The sequence below is a fragment of the Phyllobates terribilis genome, unplaced genomic scaffold (genome assembly GCF_046119375.1).
Source record: "Phyllobates terribilis strain yellow unplaced genomic scaffold, ASM4611937v1 Scaffold_11__3_contigs__length_659146591, whole genome shotgun sequence".
In the NCBI taxonomy this organism is placed as follows: domain Eukaryota; kingdom Metazoa; phylum Chordata; class Amphibia; order Anura; family Dendrobatidae; genus Phyllobates; species Phyllobates terribilis.
In genome coordinates, this window is record NW_027362771.1 from 419708814 (window position 1) to 419724354 (window position 15541).

The window sequence follows — 15541 nt, forward strand, 5'->3', positions numbered from 1 at the left end:
ATTCCATGACTCCCTTCACTACAGGCAATGATCAGCAAAGGATTCCAATCCTCCTTTTGCTGCAGGCCATAACAAAGTACCCCCTGGCCCCTGTTTATTACCGGTTATAAGGTGCAAGGATCAACATTGCCCCCTTTGCTACAGAACACAAAATGCAAAGAATTAACATGAGTCCTTTCTCAATATAGGCTTAAGGTCTTTAGTAAAATGAGCATCTTTACACCTCACCCTTTATTGTGTCCATTATAATCAGCTAGTGGATTCAAGGACCTACCTATATTACTTGCTGTAGAGAGTGCCACAGACATTAGATTTAGTTTCTGTGCGGAGATAAAAAAAGTAATCAATTTACCTCTTAGTTACTATTTTGTACAAGACCAAACCATTTTTTTTTACATTAAATGGTTTGTCTAATTTCATAAACCTAATTAATGGAGGGACCCTCATCACATAGCCAGAATGGATATTGTCTATGGATAGTTGCTACTCATCACTTGCTCTGTTAGGCCTGTACTGGCCTGTAAGGACTGACTCTGACAAATGTATTTTCTGTCCTTATACTGCCCATACGCACTCCGGACTGCCCCATGACAGCACACCGACCAATGAAAGTCAGTGTGCTAGTGGACAAAAGCCATTTAGCACAAGACCAGAAAAAAATGGAAGCATTGCTCTATTGGTATCCGATTTTTGGATGAGCCCTTGAATTCATTGAGTGCATTGAAAAAAATAGATGCCATACTGACATCATCTGTATAACAGATACATTTCAAACATTACAGAGAAACATGAATTGGGTCTTCTATTATTTTTTATTAATGTAAAAAACTACTCCCATACGGATGTCAAAACGGACATATGCATGACATATCAATGTGACACACAGAATGGTTGAAAAATTGACATTTTTTTTTAACAAACACAGGTTTTTTATAGACCTGTCTGAACTCAGCCTTAGCCCCTTCAGCCCCCAAGCCTGTTTGCATCTTCATGACCAGGCCAAATTTTCCAATTCTGACCAGTGTCACTTTATGAGGTAATAACTCTGGAACACTTCAGTTGATCCCACTGATTCTGAGATTGTTTTTTCGTAACATATTGTACTTCATGATAGTGGTAACATTTCTTTGATATCACTTTATTTATGAAAAAAATGGAAATTTGGCAAAAATGTAGCAATTTTCAAACTTTTAATTTTTATGCCCTTAAATCAGAGAGTCATGTCAGATAAATTAGTTCAGAAATACCATTTACCACATGTCTACTTTACATCAGCACAATTTTTGAAACATAATTTTTTTGTTGTTAGGAAGCTATAAGGGTTAAAAGTTGACCAGCGATTTCTCATTTTTCCAACAAAATTTACAAAACCACTGCAAAATGCAAAAAAAACCCAACTAATTTATACAATGTGATTTTCTTGATTTTTTTTTTGGATATTCTATCTTTTCAATGTTAAAATTAACCTACCCTTAAAATTATAGACTGTTCATGTCTTTGTCAGTGGGTTAACTTACAAAAACAGCTAGGGATCAAATACTTATTTCCCCCACTGTACATTTTTACCACCAAAATTTTGTTTTAGCCCCAGATTTTAAATTTTCACTCGGGGAACTAGGTATAAATGGCACCAAAATTTGTCCCACAATTTCTGCTGAACGTGGCAATACCACATATGTGGCTGTACAGTACTGCTTAGCCATACGGCGAGACTTGGGAGGGGCGGAGCGCTGTTTGCCTCCTGGAGCACAGATTTTCCTAGAATAGTTTGCAGACTCCATATTCAGAGCCCCTAAGTGCTAGAAGAGCAAAATCCCCCCTTAAGTGACACCATTTTGGAAATCATACCCCTTTGAGAATTTATCAACAGGTGTAGTGATGATTTTGACTCCATGGGTGTTTTCCAAAATCTAACAGCAATGGATGTTTCTGAGTGAAAATTGCAAACTGCTATTGTAGTGACCAGTACGTTTTAGTTACCAGTATGTTGTAGTGACCAGTATGTTGGGCCCAGCTTCTGGAGACAATCACCCATAAATTAGGCGGGCTCTCATCGCTACAGAAATAACAAACATGTGGACGCTAAATGTGGTTTTGGCACACTGGGGCTAAGAAGGTAGGGGGGCATTTGGATTTGGAAGCTCAGAATTTGCTGGATTTCTTTTGGGGGCAAGGAGCCATTTCACTTTTCCAGAGCCTTTGTACTACCTGTAACGTGGAAACCCTCTTTATTTCCGTTAACAGATGACGGACCTGAGTGGGGGCTTTTTTTGTGGATTGAGTTGAAACTTTTGTTGGGAACATTTTACATAACATTTTGGATCACATTTATCCTGCGCTTTATGCTGAGCACTTACATATCGGGGTTTCCATCTAAATCTCCGAATTACGTGATTCAGATGAATACATTCACTATAATAAGGCAGCAGAGTTACTGTGGACTCCATTTGGCTGTTGTTCAGTGGTGTGCTTCTTTTCAGAAGTGCACAAAACTGTGGCTGACGGCACTTTAATGCACAACTAAAAAGACGGACACTGCCGGATCATAGGCCAGACGGCGTCCACAGTGTCTCCATCTGCCTCATCATAGAGAATCTTCCACCGGGGGTTCTGTCTGAATCCCGTATTTCAGAGATTTACATGGAAACCCCAGTGTAAGCACTCGACGTAGAGTGCAGAATAAATGTAAGCCGAGCCTTACTGTGGTCTTTGGGAAGCAGAATAAACAAATCAACAGCAGGTGAAGAATTGGTTTTATTTATTTGTTACGATGTTCCTTGTGCGGTTCCTTTATTCTTCGGGTCGGTGCGATTACAGCACTACCAGATTTATATCGGGTTTTTATGTTTGGCTGCTGTCACACACTAAAAGACGCTTTTTTTTGCAAAAACTAGTTTTTGCATCGCCCTACTTTGAGACCTTTAATTTTTCCATATTTCGTCTGACAGAGTCATGTGAGGGCTTATTTTTTGCAGGAGGAGTTGACGTTTTTATTGGTACCATTTTTGGGAATGTGACTTTTTTTATCGTGTTCTATTCCAATTTTTGGGAGGCAGAATGAACAAAAACCGGCAATTCAGGAATTGCTTTTTTTTTTTTTTTTCTATACTGTTTCGCATGTGGTAAAATTGATAAAGTAGCTTTATTCTTGGTGTCAGTATGATTACAGCGATACTATATTTACATATTTTTTTAAGTTTTGGCGATTTTACACAATTAAAACTGAATTATTTAATTATTTTTCTCAGGGTTAAAGTTCTGCGAGCGGTGTGGGCACCACTCCTGGCACTGAGAGCCGGGTGTCAGCTGTCAGAATCAGCTGACACTCGATGGTGTTCGCGCACGCACAGTCTCTGTGTGCGCAAAATTGCCTGGACGTTCTAAGTGCGTCCAAGGTCAGGAAGCACTTTCCAACCAGGACGTACTGAGTACTGCCAAGGTCGGTAAGGGGTTAAAGCGTTACTAACGTTTTAGTTTTTATTTCATAAATCAATAGTACATGTGAAAATAAGCAATTTTGTAATATATCTTATCACAGATTTGCTTTTTTTCTCTGCCAGTACTGATCAGTCATTATCAAAATTCTCAATTCTGAGGTAAAATCTGTATTCAGTGAGGACAGACATTCCCATTACTGAGATAAGAGATGGCAGCTGCTACTGATAGAACTCTATGTAGATGGCTTTACCTGTAGCTTCTCCCTCCTCTCGTCTACATAGAATTGTATCCGTAGCAGCTGCCATCTCCTATCTCCGATAAGATGCATTACAAAGCTACTGATTTTCATGTGTTCTATTGATTTATGAAATAAAAATTAAAACAACGGTTATGCTTTAAACAGACAACCCTTTGATTTGACTAGACAGTGTATAAACCTTCATTTTCCTTGTGGTGCTGCAGAACAATTAGATACTTACCAGTTTTCTCCATAGATTGCAGCTGACTGCTGGGTGCCCCAGGGGGGGGACACTTTATGGCCATTTTTTTGTCAAGCGAACTTTATAACAAACAGGGATTGTTCAAAGAGGACTCATTAATTTCAGTTTACAACTGGATGGAAAATAATCAAAGGGTTGTCCCACAAAGTACATTTTAATCAAAAGATCTTGGAATTAAAATAATTATTACAATTAGATGTGTAAAGAAAAATGTCCCTGTGCTGAGATAATCTTATAAATGTACCCCTGCTGTGTACTGTGTAATGGCTGCGTCTGACTGTACAGGAACATGAACTGATCATACCACAGCTCCTGGGCGGGGGGGGAAGCAAAAGAGAATACAGACATTACAGCAGGGAATCACAGCTGATTCTTTCTGAGGTAAAACATTTATCTACATGTTTTAACTCACAGAAGGAATCATCTGCGATCTCCTGCTGTCCTGTTTGTATACTCTTTTGCTTCCTCCCCTGCTCAGGAGATGTGGTATTGACGCGCCCCTGGGCCTGTGTCGCGCTGCGTTGCGCACGCGGGAGCTTACCCGGAGCCGGATCTCTTGAGGGTTGTAGTCTCGTGGCGGCGACCCGGTCCGTGCCCAGGGAGTCAAACTGAGCGGCGATGTACTAGCAGTAGATGGTTGGTGACTACGCCACCCGTTGAATGCAGCTATGGAGCTGCCGCTGCAGGGCAGACCGCTGAGGCCGGTGGAAGGATGGTGCAGCGTGGATGGTATAACCCCCAACGGGAGGGGTATGGCCTCAGGGCAGCCGACGTGGATGATGGGGGTAGCAGGAACCACTCAGACGGTGCGGTGTAGTTCAGGGTCTTTACTGGTGACAAAGATAGACCCTCCCGGAGTACTTGCTAGTGATAGGGGCCTGGTCAGTCCTTGAGCAGATGGGATCTCCCCTGGCCAGGCGGAGTTGTAGGCCTTCCCTACTAACTGTACTCTTCTGGCTACCTTGCTAGAGGCGGGAATAAGTAGCCCACGTCCCTGAGTGTACCGTGTGGCGCTCACCCGTATGGCCGGTGACTCGGGGCCTTCTAATGGCTTCCGCTCCACGATGGCGGTGCTGGTCCCACGCGTGTGACCGTGCCTTCGGGCTTCTGGGCCAGAGGACCTGAAATCCTCTGCCGGATGGTTTCTGCTGCTGGGTAGGAGTTAGTCCCCACAGCCTCGGACTCCGGGTCCGGTAAGAAATCTTCTCAGTCAGGGCGAGCTCTGCAGCTGCCAGCCCCTGACTCGTTGTAACACTGCTCCCCACAAAGCTCCTGATGTTTCTTGCTATGCTGCTTCTCTTCTCTACTCTTGTTCTGTCTTCTTTTCTCTGGCCGTCCCCACTAGTGATCCACCCAGGTCCAGCTCCCTCGGGCCTTCTGTTGGGAGACCCTTGGCCTTGGGTTCCCTGACCCTCCACGTGGTATGCCTTCGGGGTGGATGTGGTGGGTGGCCGTGGCAGACGCTGCCCACGGCCTCCGGTCTCTGGCTAGGGTGTGCTTTTGCCCCCACCAGTTTGGGTTCCGGTACCCTGATGCCGACTCTTCACCCGGGGATTGAATTTGGGTTCTCAGAGTCCTCTCTTCTCTTTCCCCCTCTGGGTCTTTCTGGCTTTCTCCTCTCTCTCTCTGGGTCTGCTCTGCTCCTCTTCCTCTGGCTTCTCACAGACTGACTGACTGTGGCAGACTGACTGTGGCTGACTGACTGACCCTGTTCTTTGATGGTGCCCACCTTATATACACCCTCTATGTGTGAGCTCAGGCGACCAGCACCCAATGAGCTCCTATCTTTACCCAGGCTGCTCCCCCTATCTGCCCCTACACTACTTGGGATGTTCCACCCCCCTCCCACTCCAGCCAGGAACAGACTCGGTCGTACCTGCACATTTCTAAGTGGGAGTACCGTCGGTCTGCTCCTCGGAAATGGGATGTGTGTAGTGCATGCAGCCTACCGAGCTCAGTTCCACACTCCATCCTTACCCGGGAGTGGAATATCACACCTCTGGGTTGAGGTGCAATACCCCTGTAGCAGCCGAATCCTCAGGGTGCTACATTATCCCCCGGTAAATCACAGCACGTCCTCGGGCTGTAAGACATAACACCAAAAACATACAAATTTTTGCATAAACATATAAAACATATAAAACAACATATATTAGCATAAAACTTTTCATATAAAACATTCTCGTCGCCTCTGGCTCCTCCTCCGGTCACTGTGCAACGTGTGACCGGGTAAAGTGCGACAGTCTTTCTAGACAAATGGTTTTCCTATAAAACCGGTAGGGGGCGCTTTAGGACGCGCAACTATATACAAAATGTAGTGGCCGCTCTCAGTCCTCGGCCAAGTATTGGGGAGGAATGACCGCTCTCAGTCCTCGGTCAGTGGGATTAAGGGAAAAACGGGTAACAGTTCACACTTGCTGGTCCCAACGGGGACTATATTAGCAACAGCAACAGTTCACTGTGCCCCGACGGGCAACTATATACAGCTTCTGCTTCGCTGTACTTAGCGACGGCGTCCTCCTGCTCTTGCTTTATGGTTACCTCTAACTCTAGTTTCAGACCCGTCCGGGTCCTCTTGTTCTTCCTCCTCACACCGCAGCTCTTCCTCCGTCAGGCGATGCACATGGAGGGCGTAGGGATCTTTGGCACACTTGTGCCGGGTGAAGGTGACCTCGTCCCCGATGTAAAGGTCACGACCTCTGTGTCCCTCCGGTAGGTGGGACTCAACGTCTCTCCTGGTCACGAAGACGTCGCCTAGGGTGCGGTGGTCTCGGATGAAGCCCCACCCATGCTGCATGTTAAACTTTATCACAGTCCCGGTGGTGCGGGGACTATGCGCTGCACGGGGGTCTCTCCTGGCCCGGCTCTTCTGCTCCGCGCTCCTTATTTGAGCTTGCTGTTCCCGGACCCGCCTCTCTCTCCGCTCCCTCTCGAAGTCCTCGAGCTGTTGGCGGCAGCACTCAGCACGCTCCGCTGCAGCTGCCCGAGTCTCTTGAGTGAATCCCATAAGATCTTCTCCGGTGGGGTCCCACTCAAACTGCGCTTCCGCTAGCGGGGGCGAGATCCTCTTTACGGGCTTTGGAGCCGGGATCAGGGGTTCATCCAGGGGTCTCTCTCTCCGGAGTCGGGGATGGTGAAACTCCGGTGGCCATATAAATGGCTGCCCATCCGGGCACGTATGCTGGGCGTACAGGTCCTCTCCCAGATGCGGCACTCTTGGTCTTATGGGCGCGGTGGTGTTAGCGCCCGGGTTGCCCGGGCCTTGCGGCCAGGCCTGGGGTATCTGGAAGGTGAAGGGCACCGTAAGGACGGCGGCGCCCTGGGCTACTTGGCCCTGCGACCAGGCCGGGGGCTCCGCGGAGGTAGGGGGCGCTGTTGGTATTGCGGCGCCCGGGGGTACTAGGCCTTGCGACCAGGCTGGTGGTACTTCCTGCTTGGTCACGCTCGGGGTCGAGGCGTGTGACGTCACAGGGGTCGCGGCTCCCGTTTGAGGCCTAGTCTGCGGCGGTGACGTTGCAGCGACGGGCACGGCAGGATAGACTTCGGGCTCTGCGACGGGGAGCTGGGGCAGGTACGCGGTTTCCCGGTTTGGGGTATAGACGTCCCCTTTACCTGCCTCCACTCGTTCGGCTCCCTTCTCGGCGCCGTCTCCGGCCTTCAATCCTCCCGCGCCATCCTCAGAGGCGGTCTGTCTCCTCGTCTTGGGTGGCGTGCTCCGCTGACAGGTCTCGGTCTGCTGGGCCATCTCACGGCTCCACTCTGCCAACGTCTCTCGCTGCACCCGGGCCATCCTCCTTGCGAGGCCCTCCAGAGCGGTCTGTGCACACTCCCGGTCTCGGGGGAGCTGTGCTAGGACCTCCACTAGGCCTAGTGGGGTCGTTGTTTCCAGCAGGCTCCTGACCAACGGGTCGGTGCTGCTCTGCTCTCCTACAGTCGTCTCCAGCAGGCTCCTGGCCAGTGGGCCGGTGCTGCTCTGCTCTCCCTCCTCGGTTTCTAGCAGGCTCCTGGCCAACGGGCCGGTGCTGCTCTGCTTTCTCGCCATCTCCGGGTAAGCTCCTCCGATATTCTTCTCCAGGCTTCTTGCCTCCGGGTGCGCTCGCTCTAGACTGCTCCAAGCGGCACCCATCTTTGTTCTCTTCTTTCGTCTCCTCCCACCTCGAGGGCGGTCCCGGGGCCACTCGGTGATTGTCAGCTCCAGGGGCAGTTCTTTCACGCTGACAGACACCTCTAGCATCACAGTCTCTGTTGGTGGGGGCGGTTTCCACTTTTGGCGCCATTTTCGGTCCTGGCCCACGATGGGAGGCGGCCTCTCACCACCCTCTGGCACGCCCATAATGGCGTCCGCTCTTCCAAGGCGGGAAACCTTTGGAAATGGCGGGAATCGCTTCCCAGTGGCGGGAAACTCTGCAGATGGCGGGAAAACGCTGTTAATGGCGGACAACCGGCTGGAATCGACTGGTGATGGGGTCCGATGGCGGGGACCCTCCGGAACCGGCAGGAGACTTCTTTTTGAGGTAAACTCGTTCTTTTCTTCAGGCGCGCAGTACCCGGGTGTTGCGGGCACGTAATCCTGCCGACTACGCCAAAGTTGACGCGCCCCTGGGCCTGTGTCGCGCTGCGTTGCGCACGCGGGAGCTTACCCGGAGCCGGATCTCTTGAGGGTTGTAGTCTCGTGGCGGCGACCCGGTCCGTGCCCAGGGAGTCAAACTGAGCGGCGATGTACTAGCAGTAGATGGTTGGTGACTACGCCACCCGTTGAATGCAGCTATGGAGCTGCCGCTGCAGGGCAGACCGCTGAGGCCGGTGGAAGGATGGTGCAGCGTGGATGGTATAACCCCCAACGGGAGGGGTATGGCCTCAGAGCAGCCGACGTGGATGATGGGGGTAGCAGGAACCACTCAGAGACGGTGCGGTGTAGTTCAGGGTCTTTACTGGTGACAAAGATAGACCCTCCCGGAGTACTTGCTAGTGATAGGGGCCTGGTCAGTCCTTGAGCAGATGGGATCTCCCCTGGCCAGGCGGAGTTGTAGGCCTTCCCTACTAACTGTACTCTTCTGGCTACCTTGCTAGAGGCGGGAATAAGTAGCCCACGTCCCTGAGTGTACCGTGTGGCGCTCACCCGTATGGCCGGTGACTCGGGGCCTTCTAATGGCTTCCGCTCCACGATGGCGGTGCTGGTCCCACGCGTGTGACCGTGCCTTCGGGCTTCTGGGCCAGAGGACCTGAAATCCTCTGCCGGACGGTTTCTGCTGCTGGGTAGGAGTTAGTCCCCACAGCCTCGGACTCCGGGTCCGGTAAGAAATCTTCTCAGTCAGGGCGAGCTCTGCAGCTGCCAGCCCCTGACTCGTTGTAACACTGCTCCCCACAAAGCTCCTGATGTTTCTTGCTATGCTGCTTCTCTTCTCTACTCTTGTTCTGTCTTCTTTTCTCTGGCCGTCCCCACTAGTGATCCACCCAGGTCCAGCTCCCTCGGGCCTTCTGTTGGGAGACCCTTGGCCTTGGGTTCCCTGACCCTCCACGTGGTATGCCTTCGGGGTGGATGTGGTGGGTGGCCATGGCAGACGCTGCCCACGGCCTCCGGTCTCTGGCTAGGGTGTGCTTTTGCCCCCACCAGTTTGGGTTCCGGTACCCTGATGCCGACTCTTCACCCGGGGATTGAATTTGGGTTCTCAGAGTCCTCTCTTCTCTTTCCCCCTCTGGGTCTTTCTGGCTTTCTCCTCTCTCTCTCTGGGTCTGCTCTGCTCCTCTTCCTCTGGCTTCTCACAGACTGACTGACTGTGGCAGACTGACTGTGGCTGACTGACTGACCCTGTTCTTTGATGGTGCCCACCTTATATACACCCTCTATGTGTGAGCTCAGGCGACCAGCACCCAATGAGCTCCTATCTTTACCCAGGCTGCTCCCCCTATCTGCCCCTACACTACTTGGGATGTTCCACCCCCCTCCCACTCCAGCCAGGAACAGACTCGGTCGTACCTGCACATTTCTAAGTGGGAGTACCGTCGGTCTGCTCCTCGGAAATGGGATGTGTGTAGTGCATGCAGCCTACCGAGCTCAGTTCCACACTCCATCCTTACCCGGGAGTGGAATATCACACCTCTGGGTTGAGGTGCAATACCCCTGTAGCAGCCGAATCCTCAGGGTGCTACAGTATGATCAGACCATGTTCCTGTCCGGTCAGACACAGCCATTACACAGTACATAGCAGGGGCACATTTATAAGATTATCTCAGCACAGGGACATTTTTTTAATACATCCAATTGTGGAACTTATTTTTATGCCAAGATCTATTGATTAAAATGAACTTTATTCCTGGAAAAACCCATTTAACTCTTTATAGAGCAGTAAATAAACCAATAATGCAACAACTAAACTAGACTATAAACATGAATCTGCGGAGTAGAAAAGTTGTTCCTGTTGTCACGCTACTTGTAGATACATAGCTAGGTAGTAGCTCCTAGGTAGCTAGATACAAAGCTTACTATTTCACTATATGTGAACTGCAAGATGTATAATAGTGTCATCACTAATTATCTATTCTTACAGGTTCATCCCAGAAGCTTGGTCATCGTGTAGTGCCACATGTGGTCGTGGTCTGCAAGTGAGGGAAGTCAAGTGTCGTATTTTACTTACATTTACTCAGACTGAATTAGAATTGCCAGAAGAAGAATGTGAAGAGGAAAAACCCATTGTAGAAAGAGCATGCTATCTCCCACCGTGTGAGGGCGAAGCGGTGGACCAAGCAGTAGAGCTTCCCACGCAAGAGGAGGATTCAGCCGAGATGTATGACTGGGAGTATATCGGGTTCACAGCCTGCTCCAGCAGTTGTTCAGGAGGTAGAGAGATTGTTACATGCATGACCATATATAATCCATTGTTACATTGCTAACGTGTCATTTTAACGTTCTTCCCACCTGGATCTGGACCCAGTTCAGTTTTAGACCAGTGTCTGCAGAATTCCATCTTTCTCTATTATCTACAAATCTTGCCGCATCCTCTACCGTCCAGTTTGACCCTAGAGCAAACAACTTTGTGCTCTTATAGAAAGATATTAAAGTATCGGTTCACCCTTTACAATACTTGCCAATTCTTGCAGCCAAAAAATTTGTGCTTGTGGTGACTTCTCTTTTAAAGACCCCATCCCCCTCACACCCATTCATTTTGGAGAGGCACTTTGTTGTGGAATTTACCACTGAATATAGTATAGGAGGGGTACCGTCTATACAAAGAAACAGTACATTCACTTTACTTAGGATTTCCTAATACTTGTTAGGAACTAGATTACGTGTTTTACCCTTATTTTTTACTGATATGTAAAAGAAAAATCTATACTTCAAAAAAAAAACTTTCACCACTTCTCAAATGTCTATTTTAGTAAAGATTTTTTTTACCTCTTATTCCCCTTAGAAATGTATAAATAAATTGACAACCAAATTTCACCATTCCTCTAATGTTTACACACTCCTAAATTTATCAAACTATGCTGACAGTGTCAGTACTAGGGCTCGTGCAGACGACCATATCGGTCCAAGAGCGACCAATGTCAGTCTATGGGGCCATGCACATGTCTGGTTTTTTTCCTTGGACATGGACTGTCCGAGGAAAAGATCGCTGCATGTCTGAGTTTGATCTGATATTTGGATCGCGCTCGACCATGCAAGTCAATGAGTCTATGGAAACCATTGGACTGCACTCGGATGACATCTGAGCACAGTCCAATTTCCACAGACAGACACAATGGAGAACATAGAGAATGTTTTTCTTCTCCACATTCAAGAAAATAGGATCACACTATGATCACACTCTGATCAAACTTTGATCCGAGGTCCGGGGAAAAAATTGGACATGTGCACGGCCCCATAGAATAACATTGGTCCGGATTCGATCTAATGTGTTGTCGGATTGCACTGGGACCAAAAATACAGTCGTCTCCACCCGCCCTTATAACTATAAATTACTCCTCCTGAGTTCCCAATGCACAAGCTTAGTTTGGCCCAGCATACATGTGTAGTGGTTGATTGATAAAAGATTAGGATTTCATGAAAATGAGATGTCCAAGATTATTAACCATGTAGCTCTATACACATGACTAATGGGAACTGGCTGCAGTATTTACTCAAAATACAAAATTATTAGGGCTTCTTTGCTTATTGCCATCACAATGCTGCATCTCATTAAACCATTATCTATTTTAAAGAAAGAGATTTTATTTACTACTGATAAGATAATGGAGAATTCATCCAAAGATCTCAATGACGGGAATCAGAGATGTTACTATTAGAACAAGAGGTCCCAACGTTTGGAAAATGTAGAACAGATGGAATTTCCTGTACATTGCCTTTTTCCTCAATGACTGATTATATTTCCATCATATTTACTTTTGTTTTGTATCCCTTTAATCTAGGAAGACAAGAAGCCATCGCTGCCTGCCTCCATATCCAAACAAAGAGAATTACTAACAACTCACTGTGTGACAGCTCAATGCGTCCACCGGCAATGACCAGAGCCTGCAATACCAAACTGTGCCCTCCAAGGTACCGTCTGTAGGGATTAACATCCCCTTCTCTGAATGCCATGATTTATAGTTAATATATAATAGAAACTGGTACATAGATTATAGTGAAGTCTTGATTTTCCCTAATGCCCCCTTCACACGTCCATATAATACAGATACCGGAAAAACGGTACCGGTGTCATCAGTGTTTTGAATCAGTTTGTCATCAGTGTGCCATTTGTTTTTTTTCCAGTATGGTTTAATTAAAATCAATTCCAATGCTTCTCCTATACTTTGCAATGTTAAACACATACAGCACAGGCCATCTGTGTGTGTTTTACATGGACCCATAGACTTATATTGGCCCTTGTCACCCGTGCAGCTGGTAAAAAATGGACATGTGTGCAGCACCAAGGATTACAGTGGATACTTGTGGCAATTTCCCACAGCGCTCGCGCTGACTTCATTAAGGTGAATGGAGTTCATTGACTCTGAACTCCACTCACCTTTTTCCCATCACCGCGAGGCACTGAGCTGATCTAGCACGCGCAGCTCAGTGTCTCTGCCGAATGGCAGACTGAATTGTCGCATCATGCAACAATTCAGCCTGCCATCTAGATGTAGCAGAGCAAGACGCATTGCGGGGCAAATGGATTATAGCAGAAAAAAATCGCAGATGAGCAGGGACTCATAGAACATAATAACATTAGTCAGAGTGCAATCCGATTTTGTATCAGATTGCACTCGTCTGTTTTTCTCGCAAATGAGTATGAGCCCTTACAGTGTCATTATGTCAGTTGATGAGCTTTATGAAGAAGATTTGGGGTTATATAATAGAATTGTTCACTGATTATATTCTGGAAATTTGGATAAGGTATCCTTATAGTTCACACCCTTTGTAAGCTGCACAATTATAGTCGTGCTGTAAACAATTGTTAGATAAGCGAGTAATTAAAGTGATACTTTTTACAGTTAATTAAAGGATATGTGCACCTTCACGGACAACTTATTTTTACTTAAATTGAAAAAAATTGCAATTTTTTTTCGTTAAACATTTTGCATCACATTGATTTTTAAAGCTGTTTGCTTCTATGTAGAATGAGTTAACTGAGAATCCATCAGTGAGTTCATTCTGACGAGGACTTTGTAACTGTTTTATCTGTCTCTTACTAACCTCCTCTCAGCTAATTTATGACCTCAAACATCAAAGAAGAGCCGAACTGCCATGTGATCATAAATCAGCTGAAAGTTGGAGAGAAGGTAAAAAAATATACAGATATAAACGAAAATGAGAAATGAAACTTTCTGTCAAGTTGTCTATCTCATGGACTCTTAGTTAAATGATTCTTCGGCCAGCAAATGACAGTGCAACGCCAAGGGTAAAGAGCGCAGTCAGTGCCAAATTTTTTATGTAACCAAGTTGCACAAATTATTTTTAGACCAAAATACATACATTTAAGTAAAAAAAAATTGCCTCCAAAGGTGTCCTTATTTTACATTTTAAATGTACCCAATACTCTACTATTATATTACATAAGGTTATAACTATGTGCTGATACATCATCATCTGTAGAAGCAGCTTTGAGCAGACCTATACTGTACTCGTAGCCAGGGTTGGACTGGCCCACCAGAGAACCGGAGAATCCTCTGGTGGGCCCTGGCTTCTTCTTCAGGAGAATTCATAGTGCAAACCTCGCAGCTGCTATGGAGCTCTTGAGTGGGGGAGAAAAGTGGGCCCTCAGAATCAAATCCTCTGGTGGGCCCAGTGTTCTTCAGTCTGACACTGTGCGTAGCTATACTGTACTGTATATAGAGGGACACCAGGGCAGCACCTGCTGTGTGCAGGAATCTTTTTAACATGTTGTTGATTAAAAATAGTTTAGAAGGGAATTACCTTTCCAAACAGGAACCAGATATAGACAAAGCAATGAAGTGGAAACGTCTGAGAGGTGCCGGCTCGAAAGTAACATAAGATGGCTCATCATGGACCTGCACTGGAAGGAGCGGGAGGTTTGCAGTCTTTTATGCACGGAGCACAGAAATGTAAACCATGCTGTGGATATGTGCACTCCTTGTGTCTGGAGCAGATGAGTCTCCTGTTATTGAGTGTTTATGTATACCTGATCGTCGCGTTCTTCTTATTTTCATGGATTGCTCTCTGCAGATCAGGAGGAATGTAGTAAGTTCTCCGGCCTGGGAAATGGCTATTTTAATGTCTTTATGCAGTGTGCGATATAGTAGTAGTATGTATCTGTGCAGGGCTGCCAACCGTCCAGAAATTCCCAGATAGTCAGTGAAAATAGTTTTTCCACTGTCTGTAAAAAAAAGTTTGACGCATTTTTGACTATTTTTCAAGCTGGAGAAACTTGTGCAGATGATTCTGACTGTGATTATCATTTTACAGATCACAGTTAAAGGGGTTGTCCACTACTTATTATCCCCTCCCTAATGTATCCCCCCCGGGTCCCATAAGTGTTTTTGTAAATACCTTCTGTTGCAGGTTCTGCCTGTGAGCGGCGCTATCACTGGCCGCTCACAGGCATCACGTGACCCCCGGCTGCAGCCGGCTCTGACATCCGCTGACGTCACGACAAGTCCAAACTGCAGCCGACAGTCCCTCTTCTGCGTTCCACGGTGAGTAATGGGCTGTGGGCGGGGATACCCCGCATGTCACACCCGGCATCAACCGCGCGTTCTCCCTCTCCTCATTCATCGGGAAAGCGCACGGTGGATGCTGGGTGTGACGCGCGGGGAAACCCCGCCACCAACCCTGCAGCCACTGCGGGGACCATGTCACTGATGTCACGCCTCATTTGATGTGACATCAGTGGCGGGTCACGTGAGCAGCCCATGATAGCGCCGCTCACAAGCAGAACCTGCAGCAGAAGGTAATTACAAAAACACTTATGGGCCCCGGTGGGATACATTGGGGGCATAATAAAAAGTTGTGGCCAACTTCTTTAATGCAACTATTGTGCTCATATCAGAATGATGAATTATAGACATGTATCACTTGAAATCTTATTGATTTATTACAGTTCTTCAATGTGTCCATAAAAAATGTTGTCTGTGTAATTTTTTGATAAGCTGTTCAGAAAAAATAAAAA

General features: G+C 47.2%; 1 protein-coding gene across 1 annotated transcript in view; it reads left to right on the top strand.

Annotated features, from left to right (window-relative positions):
• Positions 1–15541, top strand: part of ADAMTSL3 (ADAMTS like 3) — a 676817-nt gene that overhangs the window by 532285 nt on the left and 128991 nt on the right. The window contains exons 16-17 of the mRNA XM_073653131.1: positions 10487–10776; positions 12345–12474. Of these exons, the coding sequence (XP_073509232.1) occupies positions 10487–10776; positions 12345–12474 (420 nt within the window). The remainder of the gene's footprint in view (positions 1–10486; positions 10777–12344; positions 12475–15541) is intronic.